Consider the following 18,223-nt stretch of genomic DNA (forward strand, 5'->3'; position numbering starts at 1 on the left):
AGGTTTAGTGGAGTCAGTTGACTTGAGGGAGAAATAAATTTGGCAGTCATCAGCATATAGGTGATACGAGATTGCATGTTTTCTAAAAATTGCACCTAAAGGCAGGATGTAAATTGAAAAAAGTAGTGGCCCCCAAAATGGAACCCTGGGGGACACCACATGGGAGTGGGACTGATTCAGACGAAAAATCATCTAGCATGACTCTAAGAGTCCTGTTGCAGAAATATGACCTGAACCAGTCGAGGGCTAAGCCAGATACACCAGTCCAGGATTCAAGTCGGGAGATCATGATGTCGTGGTCGATTGTGTCGAAGGCAGCAGATAAATCGAGAAGAACCATAATCACGTAGAGTCCTGAGTCCAATGCCAAAAGGACATCATTTAGGACACGTAAATGCGCGGTTTCTGTGCTGTGTTGGGGCCTAAAGCCTGACTGAAAAAGGTCCATTACCTGATAACATAACATAAGATAATCAAGAAGTTCACAACACATGGCACTGTAGCTAATCTCCCTGGACGGAAGAGAAAATTTGATAAAAGACTGCAACGAAGGATAGTCTAAATGGTGGATAAACAGCCCCAATCAACTTCAAAACATATTCAAGCTGTTCTGCAGACTCAGGGTGCAACAGTGTCAGCTCGAACTATCCGTCGACATCTGAACGAAATGAAACGCTATGGCAGGAGAGCCAGGAGGACCCCAATACTGACACAGAAACATAAAAAAGCCAGACTGGAGTTTGCCAAAATGTACTTGAGGAAGCCAAAATCCTTCTGGGCGAACGTCTTGTGGACAGATGAGACCAAGGTATAGCTTTTTGGTAAAGCTCATCATTCTACTGTTTACAGAAAATGGAATGAGGCCTACGAAGAAAAGAACACAGTACCTACAGTCAAACATGGTGGAGGCAAGGCCATTAGGGGGGAAATTACCCTGTAGTCTGTGTGTGAAACCCAATGTCCCAGTGCAGTGACTGGGACACTGTGTTGTAAAGAAAACTTGGACCATTCTTTGGATGAGTCACAAAACCAAGTTCCTCACTCTCAGTGGTCATAGAAGATCTCTTGAAGGGAGTAGAGGGTTTCCCAATATCCTGGCTAAATTGCCCAACATAGCCTGGTTATTCTGGCCACCTAATCATCACCTGTTGCTTGTTAGATATTTCTCTCACTTTATTACTACCTAATAGCTAATGTGTGGTGAGCGTATTGGTACATAAATGGCTTCCATTGCATCATTCAGGTGGACACTACACATTAGTGATGGCTGAAGTGGTTCCTTACTGTCTATATAAAGAACTTTGAGTATGTTAGAACAGTGTTACGTACATGTAATTATTTATTAGAATTAAAATCCTAAAGTTGTACAAAATTAGAATTCTAAGCTCTTCTCATCCACTGGTAAGGAAAGCACATTACTATAGGTAAGAAAAAGCAGGCTATCTTCTAAACACAAACTGAACACAAAACACTTCTCAAACAATAAACATTATGAATACAAATAATGAACATTAAATTATGTACACCAACACTGGATTTGGTCTTAACTCCCACCATGCCCCTATAGTATACATACCTTGTCTTTAGAAAACATGGTTTTTGGGTGCTCATCATCAGTTCTGGAACGCCATGTCAAGTTGGCAAGAGCAGTAAGACACATCTCTTTTAGATCTAAAGAATGGGAAAAATTTTTGAACAAGTTTTAGACTATGATTTCTGGGGTCACTATACTAAATAATTTTGAATATGCAAAAGCTAATACTCTAAACCTGAATAACAGCTAAAGAAAGGTCCCCATAAAATTGCACTGATAAACATTTTTTTTTTTGATATTCCTATACTAAACAGCTTAATCAGAGACAACACTTTAGAAGGGTATTACTGACTAATTCAACAATGATGTGAAAATGTTGAACTGCGGTCTGGTTGGATTCACACCAGAATGCACCCACAACTTGACCAGTGCAACTTTCAGAATTTCAGAATGCAATCCATATTTTTATAAATACTGTACACCTCAAGAATGACGAATGTCTAGCTGATACACTGAAGGAAATCACCTGTATAAATCACAGTAAATGTATATTTTAACAGCAAAAAGTTGTAGTGCAATTAACAATTTAAAATAATTAAAGCCTCTAAGTGCATGTATATTTACATTTAAGCAGTGTTTAATTGTGTGAGAATATATAACTGCTCAAAAAAATTAAAGGAACAGTTTTTAATCAGAGTATAGCATCAAGTCAATGAAACTTCTGGGCTATTCATCTGGTCAGTTAAATAGCAGAGGGGGTTGTTAATCAGTTTCAGCTGCTTTGGTGTTGAGGAAATTAACAACAGGTGCACTAGAAGGGCAACAATGAGACAACCCCCAAAACAGGAATGGTTTAACTGGTGAAGGCCCCTGACATTTTCCCCTCCTCATCTTTTCTATTTTTTCACAAGTTTTGCATTTTGCTACGGTTGGCGTCACTACTGGCATGAGGTGATACCTGGACCCTACAGGAGTTGCACAGGTAGTCCAGCTTCTCCAGGATGGCACATTGCCAGATGGTTTGCTTTGTCTCCAAGCACAGTCTCAAGAGCATGGAGGAGATTCCAGGAAACAGGTAGTTACTTTAGGAGAGCTGGACAGGGCTGTAGAAGGTTGTTAACCCATCAGCAGTACCGGTATTTGCTCCTTTGGGCAAGGAGGACCAGGATGAGCACTGCCAGAGCCCTACAAAATGACCTCCAGCAGGCAATGACCAAACAATCAGAAACAGACTTCATGAGGGTGGCCTGTGGGCCCGATGCTCATTGCCTGGCACTGTGGAGCTCATGTGGCATTTGCCATAGAATACCAGAATTGGCAGGTCCACCACTGGTGCCCAGTGCTTTTCAAAGATGAGAGCAGGTTCACCCTGAGCACATGTGACAGACGTGAAAGGGTCTGGAGAAGCCATGGAGAATGTTATGATGCCTGTAACATCGTTCAGCATGACCGGCTTGGTGGTGGGTCAGTGATGGACTGGGGAGGCATATCCATGGAGGGACGCACAGACCTCTATAGGCTAGACAACGGCATCTTGACTGTCATTAGGTATAGGGATGAAATTCTTGGGCCCATTGTCAGACCCTATGCTGGTGCAGTGGGTCCTGGGTTCCTCCTGGTGCATGACAATGGCCGGCCTCATGTGGCGAGAGTATACAGGCAATTCCTGGAGGATGAAGGAATTGATACCACTGATTGGCCCCCATGCTCGCCTGACCTAAATCCAATAGAAAACCCCTAGGACATTATGCATCGGTCCATCCGACACTGCCAGGTAGCACCTCAGACTGTCCAGCAGCTCAGGGATTCCCTGGTCCAGATCTGGGAGGAGATCCCCCAGGACACCATCCATTGTCTCATTAGGAGCATGCCCCGATGTTATCAGGCATGCATACAAGCATGTGGGGGCCATACAAACTACCGAGTACGATTTTGTGTTGCTGCAATGAATTTTCCGCAAAATGGACTAGCCCGCCGCATCATTTTTTCACTTTGATTTTCGGGGTGTCTTTGAATTCAGCCCTCTGTAGGTTGATAATTTTCATTTCCATCAAACGATGTGGCATCCTTTTGTTCCTAACACATTACCCAGTCCATATCAGTATAGATATCCAGCATGATTTTTCCCATTGAGATCAGATGTGTTTTCAAAGTGTTCCTTTAAATTTTTTGAGCAGTTTATATATACATACAGTATATATATTTTTGTTTTTAGAGAAATGGTGAAAAATAATTTTTTAATTAAGTCAAAGAAAAATTGCTGCAGACATTGGACAACGTTCCTCTTCAGCAAATCCAAAAATGTTTTCACCAGTGGGAAAACCTTTGGGACAAGTGTACTCATTCACATGGAGAGTACTTTGAAGTGGACTAAAGTTTCAGTAAGTAAAAATCATTAAAACAATTTTTTTTCCCCCAATTCCAGTTACTTTTGGTACACCCTCGTACACACACACATACATACAAATACATATCTATTAATTCACTGTTTTTAATTTGAACTTTTATACTGTGAAAATACATTTCCAAAGTCAACATAAACCTTTTATTCTGTATAAATTTAAAGTCAAAAGTTGGTGATGGCTTAACTATTTCAACCTCTGTGCTTAGGAAGCTCCAGGTTTACAAATATGACTGACTAATCACAAATGACACAAAGGCGAGTGTCATTTAACCATAAAAAAAGACAATTAGGTACTATTTGTGAGTCCTTTATATCCCTCTGGATATAAAATGCACCCTTTGTAAGGGCCATAGTCTTTGTTGGACAATCACTGCAAAAAATAAGACAAAGGAGTACATTGCTGATGTGAGAAACAAAGTAACTGAATGCACAAGGTAGGAAAGAGCTACAAAAAATATTGAAAAGTTTGAATTTCCCCATTAGGCATTGTTGGATCCATCAGAAAGTGGAAGATTCATCACAGCACCCAGACTCTTACTAGAGCAGGCCGTCCCTGGAAACTAAACATTAGAGTAAGACATCGACTGGTGTTAGAGGCTACTAAAAATACAACCATTAACCCAATTGTGCTTCACTCACTCAGAATATGGAACCAATGTAGAAAGCATTTTAAGATGGAGAATCTTTTATCTGTAGTACCTCTGCATGAGAACCACCTTTTTCAACCCTTGCAAACATATGCAGTTTTTAATATCTGGAAAACATTTGGGATAAAATTGCTTAGAGATCTTTATATAGACAACATCTTTGCATCCTATGAACAGTTACATTCCAAATTTAATTTTCCAGCAACACATTTCTTTCACTATCTTCAAATTAGAAACTTTTTGTCAAACAGAACCTGCCCGATTTTCCCCATCTCCCACCTTCCTCTATGCTGGAAAAAATATTGCTCAGTCTCGAGGACTCAGCCAGCATTTCTGCAATATATAAAAATATTTTACAGTCCCTCACTTTCAAAGATCCAAGAGGACAATGGGAAAAGGATCTCTCACTCAACATATCAGAAAAGGAGTGGAAGGTAGCAATGCAGAGAATTAATTCGAGCTCCATATATGCAAAGCATACAATTATTCAGCTCAAAATTATATATCAAGCACATCTGTCTCGCTTGAAATTGTCCAAAATGTTTCCAGGGCAAGATCCAACCTGTGAACGCTGCAATCAAGTTCCAGCCTCAGTGGGTCACATGTTCTGGGCCTGCACCAAATTACAGTAATCCCTCGCTATATCGCGCTTCGACTTTCGCGGCTTCACTCTATCGTGGATTTTATATGTAAGCATATTTAAATATATATATCGTGGATTTTTCGCTGGTTCGTGGGTTTCAGTGGACAATGGGTCTTTTAATTTCAGGTACATGCTTCCTCAGTTGGTTTGCCCAGTTGACTTCATACAAGGGATGCTATTGGTAGATGGCTGAGAAGCTACCCAACCAGAGCGCGTATTACGTATTAAATAAAACTCCTCAAATATATTGTGAGCACTGGGGCTGTTTGCACCCCTAGAGGATACGGCCGCTCCTCAAAAAACGCTGAAAGATTACCTTCTCATTGCTCCCTTCCTTGCTGGGCTTACTTGTGGCTGCTTTGTCAAGCGATATGCTTCCCGCACTGTGCTTCGCATACTTAAAAGATCAAACAGCACGTATTGATTTTTGATTGTTTGCTTTTCTCTCTCTTGCTCTGACATTCTCTGCTCCTGACGGAGGGGGTGTGAGCAGGGGGGCTATTCGCACCCCTAGCTCATCTAAAAATGCTGAAAGATTACCTTCACATTGCTCCCTTCCTTGCTGGGCTTCCTTGCAGCTGCTTTGTCAAGAGACATGCTTCTCGCATGGTGCTTCGCATACTTAAAAGCTCGAATGGCATGTATTGATTTTTGATTGTTTGCTTTTCTCTGTCTCTCTCACTCTCTCTGACATTCTCTGCTCCTGATGGAGGGGGTGTGAGCAGAGGGGCTGTTTGCACAATGGCCTAGAGGGTACGGACGCTCCTCTAAAAAATGCTGAAAGACTACCTTCACATTGCTCCCTTCCTTGCAGCTGCTTTGTCCGGCAGTGCTTCGCATACTTAAAAGCCCAAACAGCCCTATTGATTTTTGATTGTTTGCTTTTTTTTCTCTCTCTCTGACATTCTCTGCTCCTGACGCGCACTCCTTTAAAGAGGAAGATATGTTTGCATTCTTTTAATTGTGAGACGGAACTGTCATCTCTGTCTGGTCATGGAGCAAGTTTAAACTTTTGAAAAAGAGACAAATGTTTGTTTGCAGTGTTTGAATAAAGTTCCTGTCTCTCTACAACCTCCTGTGTTTCTGTGCAAATCTGTGACCCAAGCATGACAATATAAAAATAACCATATAAACATATGGTTTCTACTTCGCGGATTTTCACCTTTCGCAGGGGGTTCTGGAATGCAACCCCCGCGATCGAGGAGGGATTACTGTAACATCATTCTGGACAAAAATTTTTAAGTGCCTTTCAGATAGCCTTGGTGTCCCAATCCCTCCTAACCCATTAACAGCTGTGTTTGGTGTCCTTCCATATGGGTTTAAAGTGGAGAAGGACAAACCAACTGTGATTGCCTTCACTACACTATTGGCAGGCAGACTTATTTTGTTAAACTGGAAGAATCCTAACTCTCCTCTTTTAAGTCAGTGGGTAACTGGTGTTTTATATTATTTGAAATTGGAAAAAATCAAATTCTCACTTAGAGGATCTCTGCAGAACTTTTTCAAAACCTGGCAGGATCTAATTAATAATATTTTAGAATAAGCTCTTAAGGCACTGAGGAAGTAGATTCTCTCCCTATTTCTTTTTCTTCTCCATTTATCTGTATCCACCTATTAAACTCTTCAAGTTATTTATTTTTACTATTTAAGTTTTAGTCCGTTGGCCATGCTCTCTTTCTCAGGGGTGGGGGTGGATTTGATTTCAATCTTATTTATTTATTTTTTTTGTAAAAATTGATCTTTTTGTATGGAATGATTACAATAAAATTAAAAAAAAATACAACCATCACTCTCAAAAGTCTGCAATGCTCTTTGACTGAAACTGGAGTCAAGGTGCATGGGTCCACAATTTCAAGAGATCACCATAAAACAGGTCTCTATAGGAGGGCAGCAAAAAAGAAGCCATTCCTTAAGAAGGTCCACATAAAAACACTTATGGCATTTACTGCAAAGCATGAGAAAGACACAGTTAAGATATGGGTTTTACAATCAGATGAGACCACTGAGTTTTTGGCCAGACTTCAAAGAGGTACAGTATATGTGGTATAAATGTAACACTGCCCATGCCTCAAGAAACATCATATCTACAGCAAAATATGTTGTTGCCAGCATCATGCTTTGGGGATGCTTTTCAAGTTCTGGGACTGGGAATCTTGTCCGTTTTGAAGGGACAATGGATGGACACAATACCGCACAATAGTGTAGGAGAACTTGTTGCAGTCTGCTGTGAACTTTCAACATGACGATGACCCTAAGCACAAGGCCATAGTGACATTGGAGGAGCTCAAAAACAGAAATGTAAATGTTTTGGAATAACCAAGTCAAAGCCCTGATCTTAACCTCATTGAGAATCTGTGGCACTATTTAAAAACTGCTATCCAGATGTGCCATCTCACACATCTAGAGGATCTTCATAAATTTGGCCAAGAAGAAAAGAGAAGAATCACTCCTGAACAATGTGCAAAGCCGGTACATACTTACCTCAAAAGAATTAAGTCTGTTATTGCAGAAAAAGAGTTCTTGATAAAGTATTAATGTGTTCAATAGGCCTGGGTAAAAATATTGATTTTCTGATAAAATTGTTATTTTTCGTTTAAAAGATTCAACATCGATTCTTAAAATCTCAAGATGTATCTTGTGAACCTCTATCCTGCTCAATTACTTTAAGTAGATTATTGTTTATCTGCGTTTTGGGCATCCGATCTAGTACATGTTGCGTATTTGCCTGTAATGGCTTTCTATAGAAAAAGCATTTTACTACATCACATAATATAAGAAACATTTGGCTCCAGGTAGACTGCATAAAATGGTGTGTCCTCCTCCACTGATATCAGCACCTTCAACATTTAAATCACAGGTGTGGACTTCCTGTGGATTCAAATGGTGAGTCGGTAAAGAACAACAGGATAAAAGCCATATGTGTAAGATGTGGAACTCAGAAGTATTGTAACACAACAAATTTGAGAAATCATTTATCACAATGTCACAAATAAACGTAATCTCAGTCGACATCCAAACGAGCAGAGCCTAAACAATCTACACTGGAGATTGTTGAAAATAAGTACTTTTGACAAATGATACAGGTTTCGAACTGTGGTATACCAAACAGAAAGCAAAAGAGTGAGTTTATTGTACCTAAGCTTTATGGAGACCTTAAGAAAAGCATCATCACGACTCCGGGGTCAGCAGCAAGAGTAGCCCTAACATGCAACAGCTGGACAGCCAGGGCAGCAGAATCCTATGAGAGGAATCACATGTCACTACATTAGAAGCTATGGGGCACCTGTGGAGGATATGTTGCAGACAAGCGCACTGCATGCCAGTCACATTGCGAGCAACCTCGCTGCCTATATATTATGCTGAGCTGCTAAGATAGATGGCTGGCTGGCTGTTGTTCAAAAAACCGTTCTAGCAATTACAATGTGCTGATCCACTGTGTGACTGCATCAATCACAAGTATGAGTGTTGGCAAGTGCAATAAACGTTGCTTCTCTTTAAGCACATGGCTAGCTGTACTGCTATGGTGGAAAAAGCTTGCAACAGGTCTGTGATACCAAAGTGAGCGTGTGTACAAAGCAGCAGATGTGAAGCTATCTCCATAAGCTGTACTGCACAGATCAAATTAGCAGAGTTGTCAATCACAATGGCCGGTTCTTTTTCATTTCATTCATTCACACATCACTGTCAATAAGCATCAGCACTAGATCCTCATTTTAAAACTCTTCTTTTTTTGTACAAGGAGGAACTGTGAGGACACATTTTAGAAACTGATTGTAGAATTATACAAAGGCAGGAGTCTTCCCACTGTATCTTTAACTCTTTGAAGGCTAATTTTTTATTTTCCATTTTGGCCCAAGGCTGAATATTTTTTCCAAAAAATAGTTTCACACATAAATCAACATAAAATAATTATCGACAAATGCCCCTGTATGTTATTTTCAATGAGCCTCTACACTATGTGAATTCACAAACCTATTACACAACATAGTCCCACAAGGTATGGTAACGTTAGAAGCAGCCAATAGTGTGCACTACTATATTATACTGCTTGCAATATGTGTTACACTGGTGTAGCTGTTGCTGCTGCATACAGTGATCACCGTGATAGCTGGTGGTGGCCAGCGGCAACCTTTGAGCAACCCTCTTCATACAGCTGGTGGTGGCATCAATCACACTATGCAGCAACAGATGCCTGAGACAGCACCACCAGTGTAACACATATTGAAAGCAGCATACAGCTAGCAAATACAGCCGAACTGTAACATAGTGCATGTTTTGTCGATGTTTACAGCCGATTATTACCCTCTACCCCGGATGTTGACATCTGCCTCATGTTATGAAGTCACATTGTAGACAGCCTTCAACCAAAGTTACTGAACTTTGTCACATTATATCAATGTTCTCTACGCATGGTTAAGTAATCTCTAAAAACGCTACAATTTCAAATATATCAGTGCACGCTAATTCAGTCAAGATAACATTGATATGGAATTGAATTGGGGCACTGTGAATCGGAATTGACTCGAGTTGGGACATCAATGCCAATGCCCAGCCCTATTGTAGGGCTTGAATACAGTATTTGTGTAAACACTATCTTTTGAGTTTTTTCTTTTTCAGGTAAATATCTACAGAAAATGGTTTATTTTGACTTTGGAAATGTATTGTTACGGCATATGAGTTCACATAAAAAACACTAAATGGATAAATGTGTAAAAATCTTTTGTCATGCAGAAAATGATGACTTTCAAAAGGGACTGAATACTTTTGCACGCCTTTGTATATCTGTATCTGCATTTTTTTCAGGCTAAAGCACGGATCTCTAACCATCTAGTTTTTCTGTACAGGTGTCATGGGTAGAGGGTTCTATACAAAGGATTCCAACTAAAATTTAACCCAGTATCCTTTGGGTCTGTCACATACCAGAACAATATGAAGAGTCTCCTCCTCCAATTTTCCCATACGCACATGCTCTACAACATACATTCCCTGGCACAACAACATACACTCATAGTGGGTACTATCAAGGAAGCCAAGGGCCACCTACTTTGCATTGATTCTCAGTATTTTTCTTTCCTTAACAACCTCATTAGAAGTTTGAATTCCAGACTCTACAACTTCCTCAACAAAAATAAGGACAGCAAACTCAACGCCTTACTGAAATACAAGCAACAGAAGGAAACTTCCCTCATTCTCTTCAACAGTAATCTTGTAGTAACTATACCCTCTAATCTCCCTATTTCACAAGATAAGCAATCACTACTAAGCAAGGGTAAATCTTTCATTCTGGTGCAAAAAAACGTGGACAACACCACAATGACCTTAAATGCTTTCACAATCCCGTTTTATTTTTTCCATGGACATTATCTCACACTGAACAGTCATTTCCCAAGATCCTCACCAGAGGTTTGCAAGTGTATGTAGTATTCAAAAACAAAATTTAGATGGATACAGGTAAGCAAAACAGCAAGAGTCATAGAAAGCAATCCCTTTATGTTCATTTTAATGGAATATAGCTATCTTCCATAAAAAGTGACCAATCAGGGAATGAAACGTTGTAATGAATAGGATGCAATTAGGGAAGTGCTGCATTGTAAGTGTGTTGATGCATGCCAACGATAATGGCTGAAGGCAGGTTTTTTAATGGGGTTATTGGGGCTGATTGTGCTTGCACCCGAGTGTGCAGTTGGTTCTAGTTGACTCTCTGTGGGTCATAACTGAGACACCACATCCACGAGGCATAAGAGAGCCTGAGCTAGGAAAAGGAGAGGTCTTTTGCAAGGGAAATGAGAGGCAAGAATGAAAGTATGAGCTAGCGAGTGAGCACAGAAATGAGGAGGCAGTATGATCAGGCCCCTGTGAGCATGCCAAGTGCTGACCCCACCGAACAATGGCGTTCGAGCAAGGACAAGTAAACAAGCCTCCCAGGGTCTCAAGAAACAGTGGGTGAGCATAAAAGATGACTGAGGTCTTGCTCAGTGTGTTCAGGCAGATGCTGTTAGAGGCAGAAGGGACAAGAGAGTGGATGAAGGGGCCGCAGTTTCTGGTGTCTCCGCCAGCTGTGAAGACCAGTCGGGGTAAGCTGAGGAGACAGAGGAGAGAGCCATGATGAACTGGCTGGTGATGACCCCCCTGAGATGGTTTCCTAGGTGGGTTTTAATTATCTATTGTTTTAATCCTACACATGAAGCATCGTTTTTTTTATGACAGGATTATTTACTTATTTCTTAAGATGATCTGCAACATTTGCACTTTATGGTTTTGAACCCTTCACTTCTTTTTCTTGGAATAAAAGCAAACAATCTGCACCATCTCTTGTGTGTGAAAGTTCTCAATGCACTTGCTCATCTCGGTTTATGACTATTGACAGTCTGGGTTCAGGAGGGACTTAGCAATTGCAGCCAATCTGGACCTTCACAATAAGCATGAACAAATCAGAGTGTGCTTTTTCAAAACTCTACATTTTCACCACAGTGCAACGCCAAGCTCACATTTTCATAAGTATACAAAAGTCTCAGTTTTTGGAGATTTAAAATGCTGAGGTAGTGTAATGAAAACTGAGACTACAGTCTGCATTTTAAACAAAAATGTAGTAGTATAGCCTAAATCATGCATACACTCACCCTTATTTAAAAAAAATGTCCTTTTAGTTAAAATTAAACACCATGCAGAAACTGGTGCAGTTTTCTGGAAGTTAATGTTTCAGGTTGCACAGTATCAGCCTGCTCTCTAAAATTCCAAAATCATCAAATTAAGAAATATGAAAAGCAACTGCATTGAGAAAATCTGCTTTTACTTACTAGCTTGCTTTCTTAGGAAGTAAGTATTTCCACTATGATGGCACACATTGCAGTGAAAGACATAGTTAGTCATGAAGGGAAGACAGGTCCTATGAAGGCAAAGAGAGAAGACTTCAGAATACTGGTTTAAAACAAACAAAATTCTAGGTTGTCAAGTCACTAAAAATATCATAAGCGAAACAAAAAAAAAAAGTAAGACAATATAGCATATTTAAAAATGGTCTAGAACAATGATGCAAGCCATGTTAATTTGCAATGATACATATGCCAAAATGTTCTTTCATTTAAACTATTAAATACACAAAATTACCTAAACATTAAACTACTAATTTGAAAAGTGATAATATGTTAAGACGCAATGACTCAAAATTATAATTAACTCACTTCCCCCAATTCATGGAAATTTGTGGGCGGAAAAAAACCCCCACTATGCTTAGTGTATGCTCAGCTGTGTTGTTCATGTAAATTGAAATCATAGAAACAGATAGACGTAGACGTCAATAAACTTAAGAACGGCATTAATAAATTTCTACCAAATTCTGAAGAAGCTTTTCACCACTCATAATAAGGAAAAATGTATTTTGTCTCTAATATTAGATAATACAACACATTGTTTTCCCATGCATAGAATAGGTTTAATATTACAAAATGTGCTTTGCATAGCAGGTAATGGAGGTTTTCATAATAGAGTGCTCACTTAGTAAGTATGTGCCATCCAAACCTGTTTGAAAAGGGGAGAAAGAGGATAAGGTTCTATGGTACCTGCTACAGGAATTGATTTAAAAAAAATAAATAAATAAATAAAAAAAAGCACAAATTGTAGTCAGTCCAGGTGTAAGCCAATCAGGACATGTGGCCAAAGCAGGCTGAGTTTTAAAAACATTTCTTGAAGTTAGAGTAAGGATTCTTTTTAATACTTTACGTAAAAGGAAATGGGCTATTCTGTAAAAACTTGTACATTTCATACAAGCCTGATACAGACTGAGAAGATGAATTTCAGTAATAATCCAGTTTGTGTGTGTAAAAATAGAAATATACACACATACATATACATACACACATTACAATATGTATGTTCAAAAACACACATCACAGAAAATTACTGGATGGAAACTTACGAAGTATCAATGCCAAATGTATCTGCTGTGAACCATTTCATACAGATACCACACTGCAGTTCTACTTCACCCAGCTGCCGGCCATTCTCTTCTTCCATAGAACCCATTTGCACATCTATGGGCTCTGAATGATCTCCAGGCACATCCTGAAAGTGAAAACATCTAAATGTTGGAAATAAAAAAAAATGCCCCAAAAAAAAAAAAAATCAGGTTTATACTAAAATATATTTCACTGCACCTAATGAATATCACTACAATCATTTCCCTATTTTTCATTAACAGTCCAATAATATTTCTTAAATTAATCTTAAATTAAGCTTAAGATGTGCAAATGTGAACTACTATGCTAGAGGAACTCGACCATACAGAAGTCATGTGAGTAACAGGCAACTAACAAATGGAACTGATTATACAACAAAATGACTACCTACAATAACAAATCTGAACATTTAGTCCTAATTTTGAATTTACGCAAAAAAAAAAAAAGCTTTTAATGTACCTATTGGACTTTAGAGTGAGTTTTCAACCAAATTGAACCATACAGCAGTTATTTCTGATGGACAAAAAAATATGGCCTGGAGTCTAGCATGTTAGATAAGAGAGTGACAGGAAACAAAGTATTCAGCATATATGAAATAATGCCACATATACAACTAAGCAGATGTCAAATTATTTCTCTATTGAAATTAAAAGGAAGTATTATGAATATATTTTTGGTATTGTGTTGGGTGTGGTTAAAAGGAAGACTAATAAATTGATTAAAATACACTACCAACTGGTCATAGCATGGGTGGCATGGTGGCGCAGTGGGTAGCGCTGCTGCCTCACAGTTAGGAGACCCGGGTCCTCCCTGCGTGGAGTTTCCATGTTCTCCCCGTGTCTGCGTGGCTTTCCTCCAGGTGCTCCTGTTTCCTCCCACCGTCCAAAGACATGCAGGTTAGGTGCATTGGTGATTCTAAATTGTCCTTAGTGTGTGCGTGTGTGTGCCCTGCCCAGGGTTAGTTTCCTGCCTTGCGCCCTGTATTGGCTGGGATTGGCTCCAGCAGACCCCCGTGACCCTGTAGTTAGGATATAGGCGGTTAGATAATGGATGGATGGATGGTCACAGCATTTGATAATAAATAAGGAAGCAGACTAAAACAAATTTTTTCGGAACAATTTTGTCTGACACCTAATTTAACTTAGAATGTAATACTTTTTTATGAGCTAACTACATGGCATTGAAATTTTGTCTCTCTTTTTTGTTGATAATCACATACTTTCTTTTGGCAGGACAGGACACTAGTTTAAAAAAAGGAATATAAACTCAAATGTGTAGGCATAAAAACAGGAAAACTAATAATGTTTTAATGTATCCAAAACTGATAAAGACCTTTACAAATCAGTGTCCCATATACTCGTGATGTAAAGTAAGAACAAAACAATGAAAATCTACTCTCTGTGTGGAAAATTAAATTCAGCTTAACCCTTTGCGGTCGTTAGGCCAGAAAACTGGCCTTAGTAAAAAGTGCGCTATAGGTCGTCAGGCCACCGCTGGTGGCCCTGCAAGTTTCTGACCGATTTGCACAGTCGCCTGGTCGAGAAAAGTGGCCTGTGTTATTCCTATGTGCTTGAAAAAAATAACTGCTGTAATTATTGGCGTTTTTTCAATAATTAATTACGACTAATGTAGCGTGACGTTGACAATTAAATACGACTGCAAAGGGTTAATTCTTCCCAGTTCAAAAATGATATAAACTTAAATGAACCTGTACATGTAATGTGTGTCCCCAGTCTTCTAGTACAAGAAGAGGTTAAAAAAATACAAAATACAAAAGATGTAACATTTTATGTGTATTTTTACTCAGTTTGCTACTTGCTAATGTCTAAATTATACTAACCTCGGATGTCAAAAGTATTGAAATATCAATAAGCATCGTAAAGATGCAACCCCGTTTTCACCCATTGACTGGTGCTAATATGGCAATTTCAGCAGTTGAGCCCCTCAGTGTCCAGAGTGCAATGTTAGTATTATGAGACATTGATTTGGGGGCTTGGGAAGTGGTGTGGGTTTGGATAGTCCCCCTCAGTGTTCAGGGGCACAAGCCCCATAACTCACCTAAATGGAGCCCCTTGGATGACAGTGGCCTAGGTGGGCAGTTATGTCACCTAATACAGTAAGTCGACCGGCTCTGCTTAATCGTCAGACATGCAAGTCAATACAAAGAATTCCAAGAGATATCTCTTTTCTAAATTACGGAATCATTAATAAGTATAAACCTGAAGGATGTGATGTTAATTTCTACAGGTTAAAATATTTTTTTGTACGTAAACTTTTAATGCATTAAGACAGGTGTCTGCTATTACTTTTACCTGTGTGTCAGTTTTATTATGAGCTGTTCATTCAAGGGCAACGGTCTTTAGCACTAGGGCTCCTTCGTTCACTTGATTTTTAAACTGTCGCCACAAGGTGTGCTGCCATAGTGCATTACTTTCTTTTATTTTAATATGTGCAATTTTAATATTACATTTCATCACATTAACTTTAAAAGGCACTACAAGTTTTTAGCGCTCAATTGCATAAACAGTGGTGCCACAATGTGCTCATACACTTCTAGCTGTGCTCCAGAGTATGCATTTGGTACATTTGAAACCCAACAAAAGCATGCCACATGGAAGGGCATGTTGATATCCTACATTTTATTGCAAAAATTTGGAAGTTACAAAGACATCGTAGTTTATTTAAACAAACGCAATATGCACGGTTTGCATTTAAATGTGTTTGTGGTTCATTTGTGTTGCTTTTCCAAAAAATTGCTTATGAAAGACAACATTAATGTTCTTTTAACTTGAATCTTTCTTTTCAAGTTTTTATGTTTATCGCTTACAAAAGTCTGCAATACATATTTAATTAACATTTAAATACATATGAAACATTTAATTGTACTACCCCAGTAACAGTACTTGTTATCATCAAAGTGAAAACTGTTGACTGGATTTAAGCTTCTTTACCTTTTATTGTTTACAGAACTTAACTATTACCTTATGCATAAGATTGCACTACTTCAAGTTATTTGCATTTAATTACCACAACTTCTATTATCTGGTTTAATCAATATACAGATTTTAATACATAATTTAAGTTTTTTTTTTATTGAATTACACAATATACTGTATTCAGCATCAAAAATGGTTATCAAATTCAAATACTTATTGCATCGAAGTTTGAAATTCAGGTAGCGCGACAACCCTTTTGTAGAAAAATGAAGATTACACATTAAATTGGAGTTCCACTTTTTGAAACCATGCAGACAGAAAAAGGCAGTTCAAGGTGATCTAACACCTTTAAGTCCCATAACTAATTACATGCTATCTGCACTACAGAAGCAGGCAAAGAATATTTCCATCCCTTACTGCCAATAATTCTTTCTGAAAGTAATTCATGGAAGAGAAAAACGAAGACCTGAATAAATACACTTGTAAAGGTGTTCGGCAAGTTTCATGGAGACCTGGAACCTTACTGGACACAGGGCAAAAACCGGCCAATCACAGATCACACTTTCACCCACAATGAGTCAGTGTGAAATACTGTATTTACAGTCATTAATTAACCTTAGGATATAGGATAAAAAGCAAAACACCTGGAGGAAAGAGGAACAATGTGTAAAATGTACACAAGCAAAAGCCAGGCTGCCTCACTAATCACTGTGCCACCATGTAACTTAGTCTATACACAGTACCTTAGAACGGTGGTCAATTCTTGACAATACACTTTAAATATCACTGCACAAAACAATTTTAATGCAAATTTAGTCATATCCTAGAGCCTAAAAAGTACAAGACAATACTGCTTAGCAATTACATCAAAGATACAGAAAAGTCAAAAAGTTGTGTATGTATGAAATACAATAGTTTAAACTCTTTAACTGCATACCATTGCTTCTTTCCCATTAGAAGATTCTGCATCTGCAGGTGGAACAATGTCTCCTAAATTGGAGTCTCTGAAAAGAGGAAAAAAGAATGAAGATAATTTTGAAAACCAGGAGTCCATAGAATAAAACAAATTTAAGCATAAAAATGGTTCAATGATTCATATTAAAGGAATGTTCAACAGAAAAATATTTTTAAGTTTCTTATTCCATGTAGTTTGTAGCGATGGCAGAAACAAAATTTTAATCGCATGATTTCACATAGAACGATAGATGAGTTTATGATATAATTAGCTATGTTACCCAGTTTCACCCGGAAAACTTCGTAAGACAATGGCCATCATTTATAGTGCCATTGGTTAATCAGCCATACCAGAAGCACAAAGTGCTTTTCATATACAGTACAGTACAATATTTGTATTTAATTTGGTTTTAATCAAGGGCTAATACTGAAGCTGCTTACTTTTGAAAATGCTATACGCAATTGCACATAAGGAAAACATTCCTATATTAGATCAGTTCTTCCTTTTCCTAGTGAGTTGGCTTTTGTTGATGGTCACTGCGAAATACAATTGTACAGGAAGGTGTATGCTTTTGAACTGAAATAGAAAATCAGTAGGAATAATGTGAAATCTGAGTACACATTGTAATGAACCACTATAGTGGGATAAAGGAAACGAACACAGTGTCATTCGGTGTTCCAGGCCAGGAATACACCTGGCCTGTTCCAATGTTCCAATCCCAGAGTACGCCATATGCTTCTCCACAAGATGATCAGGCATCCTGGTCCCAGAACATGCCATGAATGTCTCTCCATGGTTCCAACTTCAGACCATAGTAATATTAATCCCTCAAGTTCGCTCTGATGTCTTGGCCTCAGAGCACACCTGCTTCCTGGAGAGTGTTCCACCTGAGAATCCTGCTGCATAATGGCCCTCCTTTTATGGTCTGTTCGCTACAGTTTTTTTTCTAGTGACATCCTGTTCCGCACTGCTCACCCCTTTATGGTGTCTGGTACTTGTTTGTGCAGTTTCCTCTGGAGGTTTCACCCCTCAAATTATATGGATGTGAATATATAAAGCACAGCAGCCATCCCTTTCAACACCGCCCCCTGCACTGCTGACTGGCATCTTATAATACAGAAATACTAATACTATTGGAGGTTTATGATT

The 18,223-nt window shown here is 38.8% G+C and overlaps 1 protein-coding gene across 3 annotated transcripts in view; it reads right to left on the minus strand.

Moving 5' to 3' along the window:
* The window catches only part of ash2l (ash2 like, histone lysine methyltransferase complex subunit), a 72,535-nt gene that overhangs the window by 46,522 nt on the left and 7,790 nt on the right, over positions 1 to 18,223 (minus strand). For all 3 annotated transcript variants that reach the window (XR_007934895.1, XM_028799814.2, XM_051927559.1), the window contains exons 2-5: positions 17,057 to 17,123; positions 13,144 to 13,289; positions 12,026 to 12,114; positions 1,577 to 1,671 (exon numbers count right to left, since the gene is read on the minus strand). Coding sequence is in view for 2 of the 3 variants with exons in the window: in XM_028799814.2 (XP_028655647.2) it covers positions 1,577 to 1,671; positions 12,026 to 12,114; positions 13,144 to 13,289; positions 17,057 to 17,123 (397 nt within the window). In the remaining variant the exon portion in view is untranslated. The remainder of the gene's footprint in view (positions 1 to 1,576; positions 1,672 to 12,025; positions 12,115 to 13,143; positions 13,290 to 17,056; positions 17,124 to 18,223) is intronic.

Source organism: Erpetoichthys calabaricus, chromosome 1, assembly GCF_900747795.2.
Source record: "Erpetoichthys calabaricus chromosome 1, fErpCal1.3, whole genome shotgun sequence".
Classification (NCBI taxonomy): domain Eukaryota; kingdom Metazoa; phylum Chordata; class Cladistia; order Polypteriformes; family Polypteridae; genus Erpetoichthys; species Erpetoichthys calabaricus.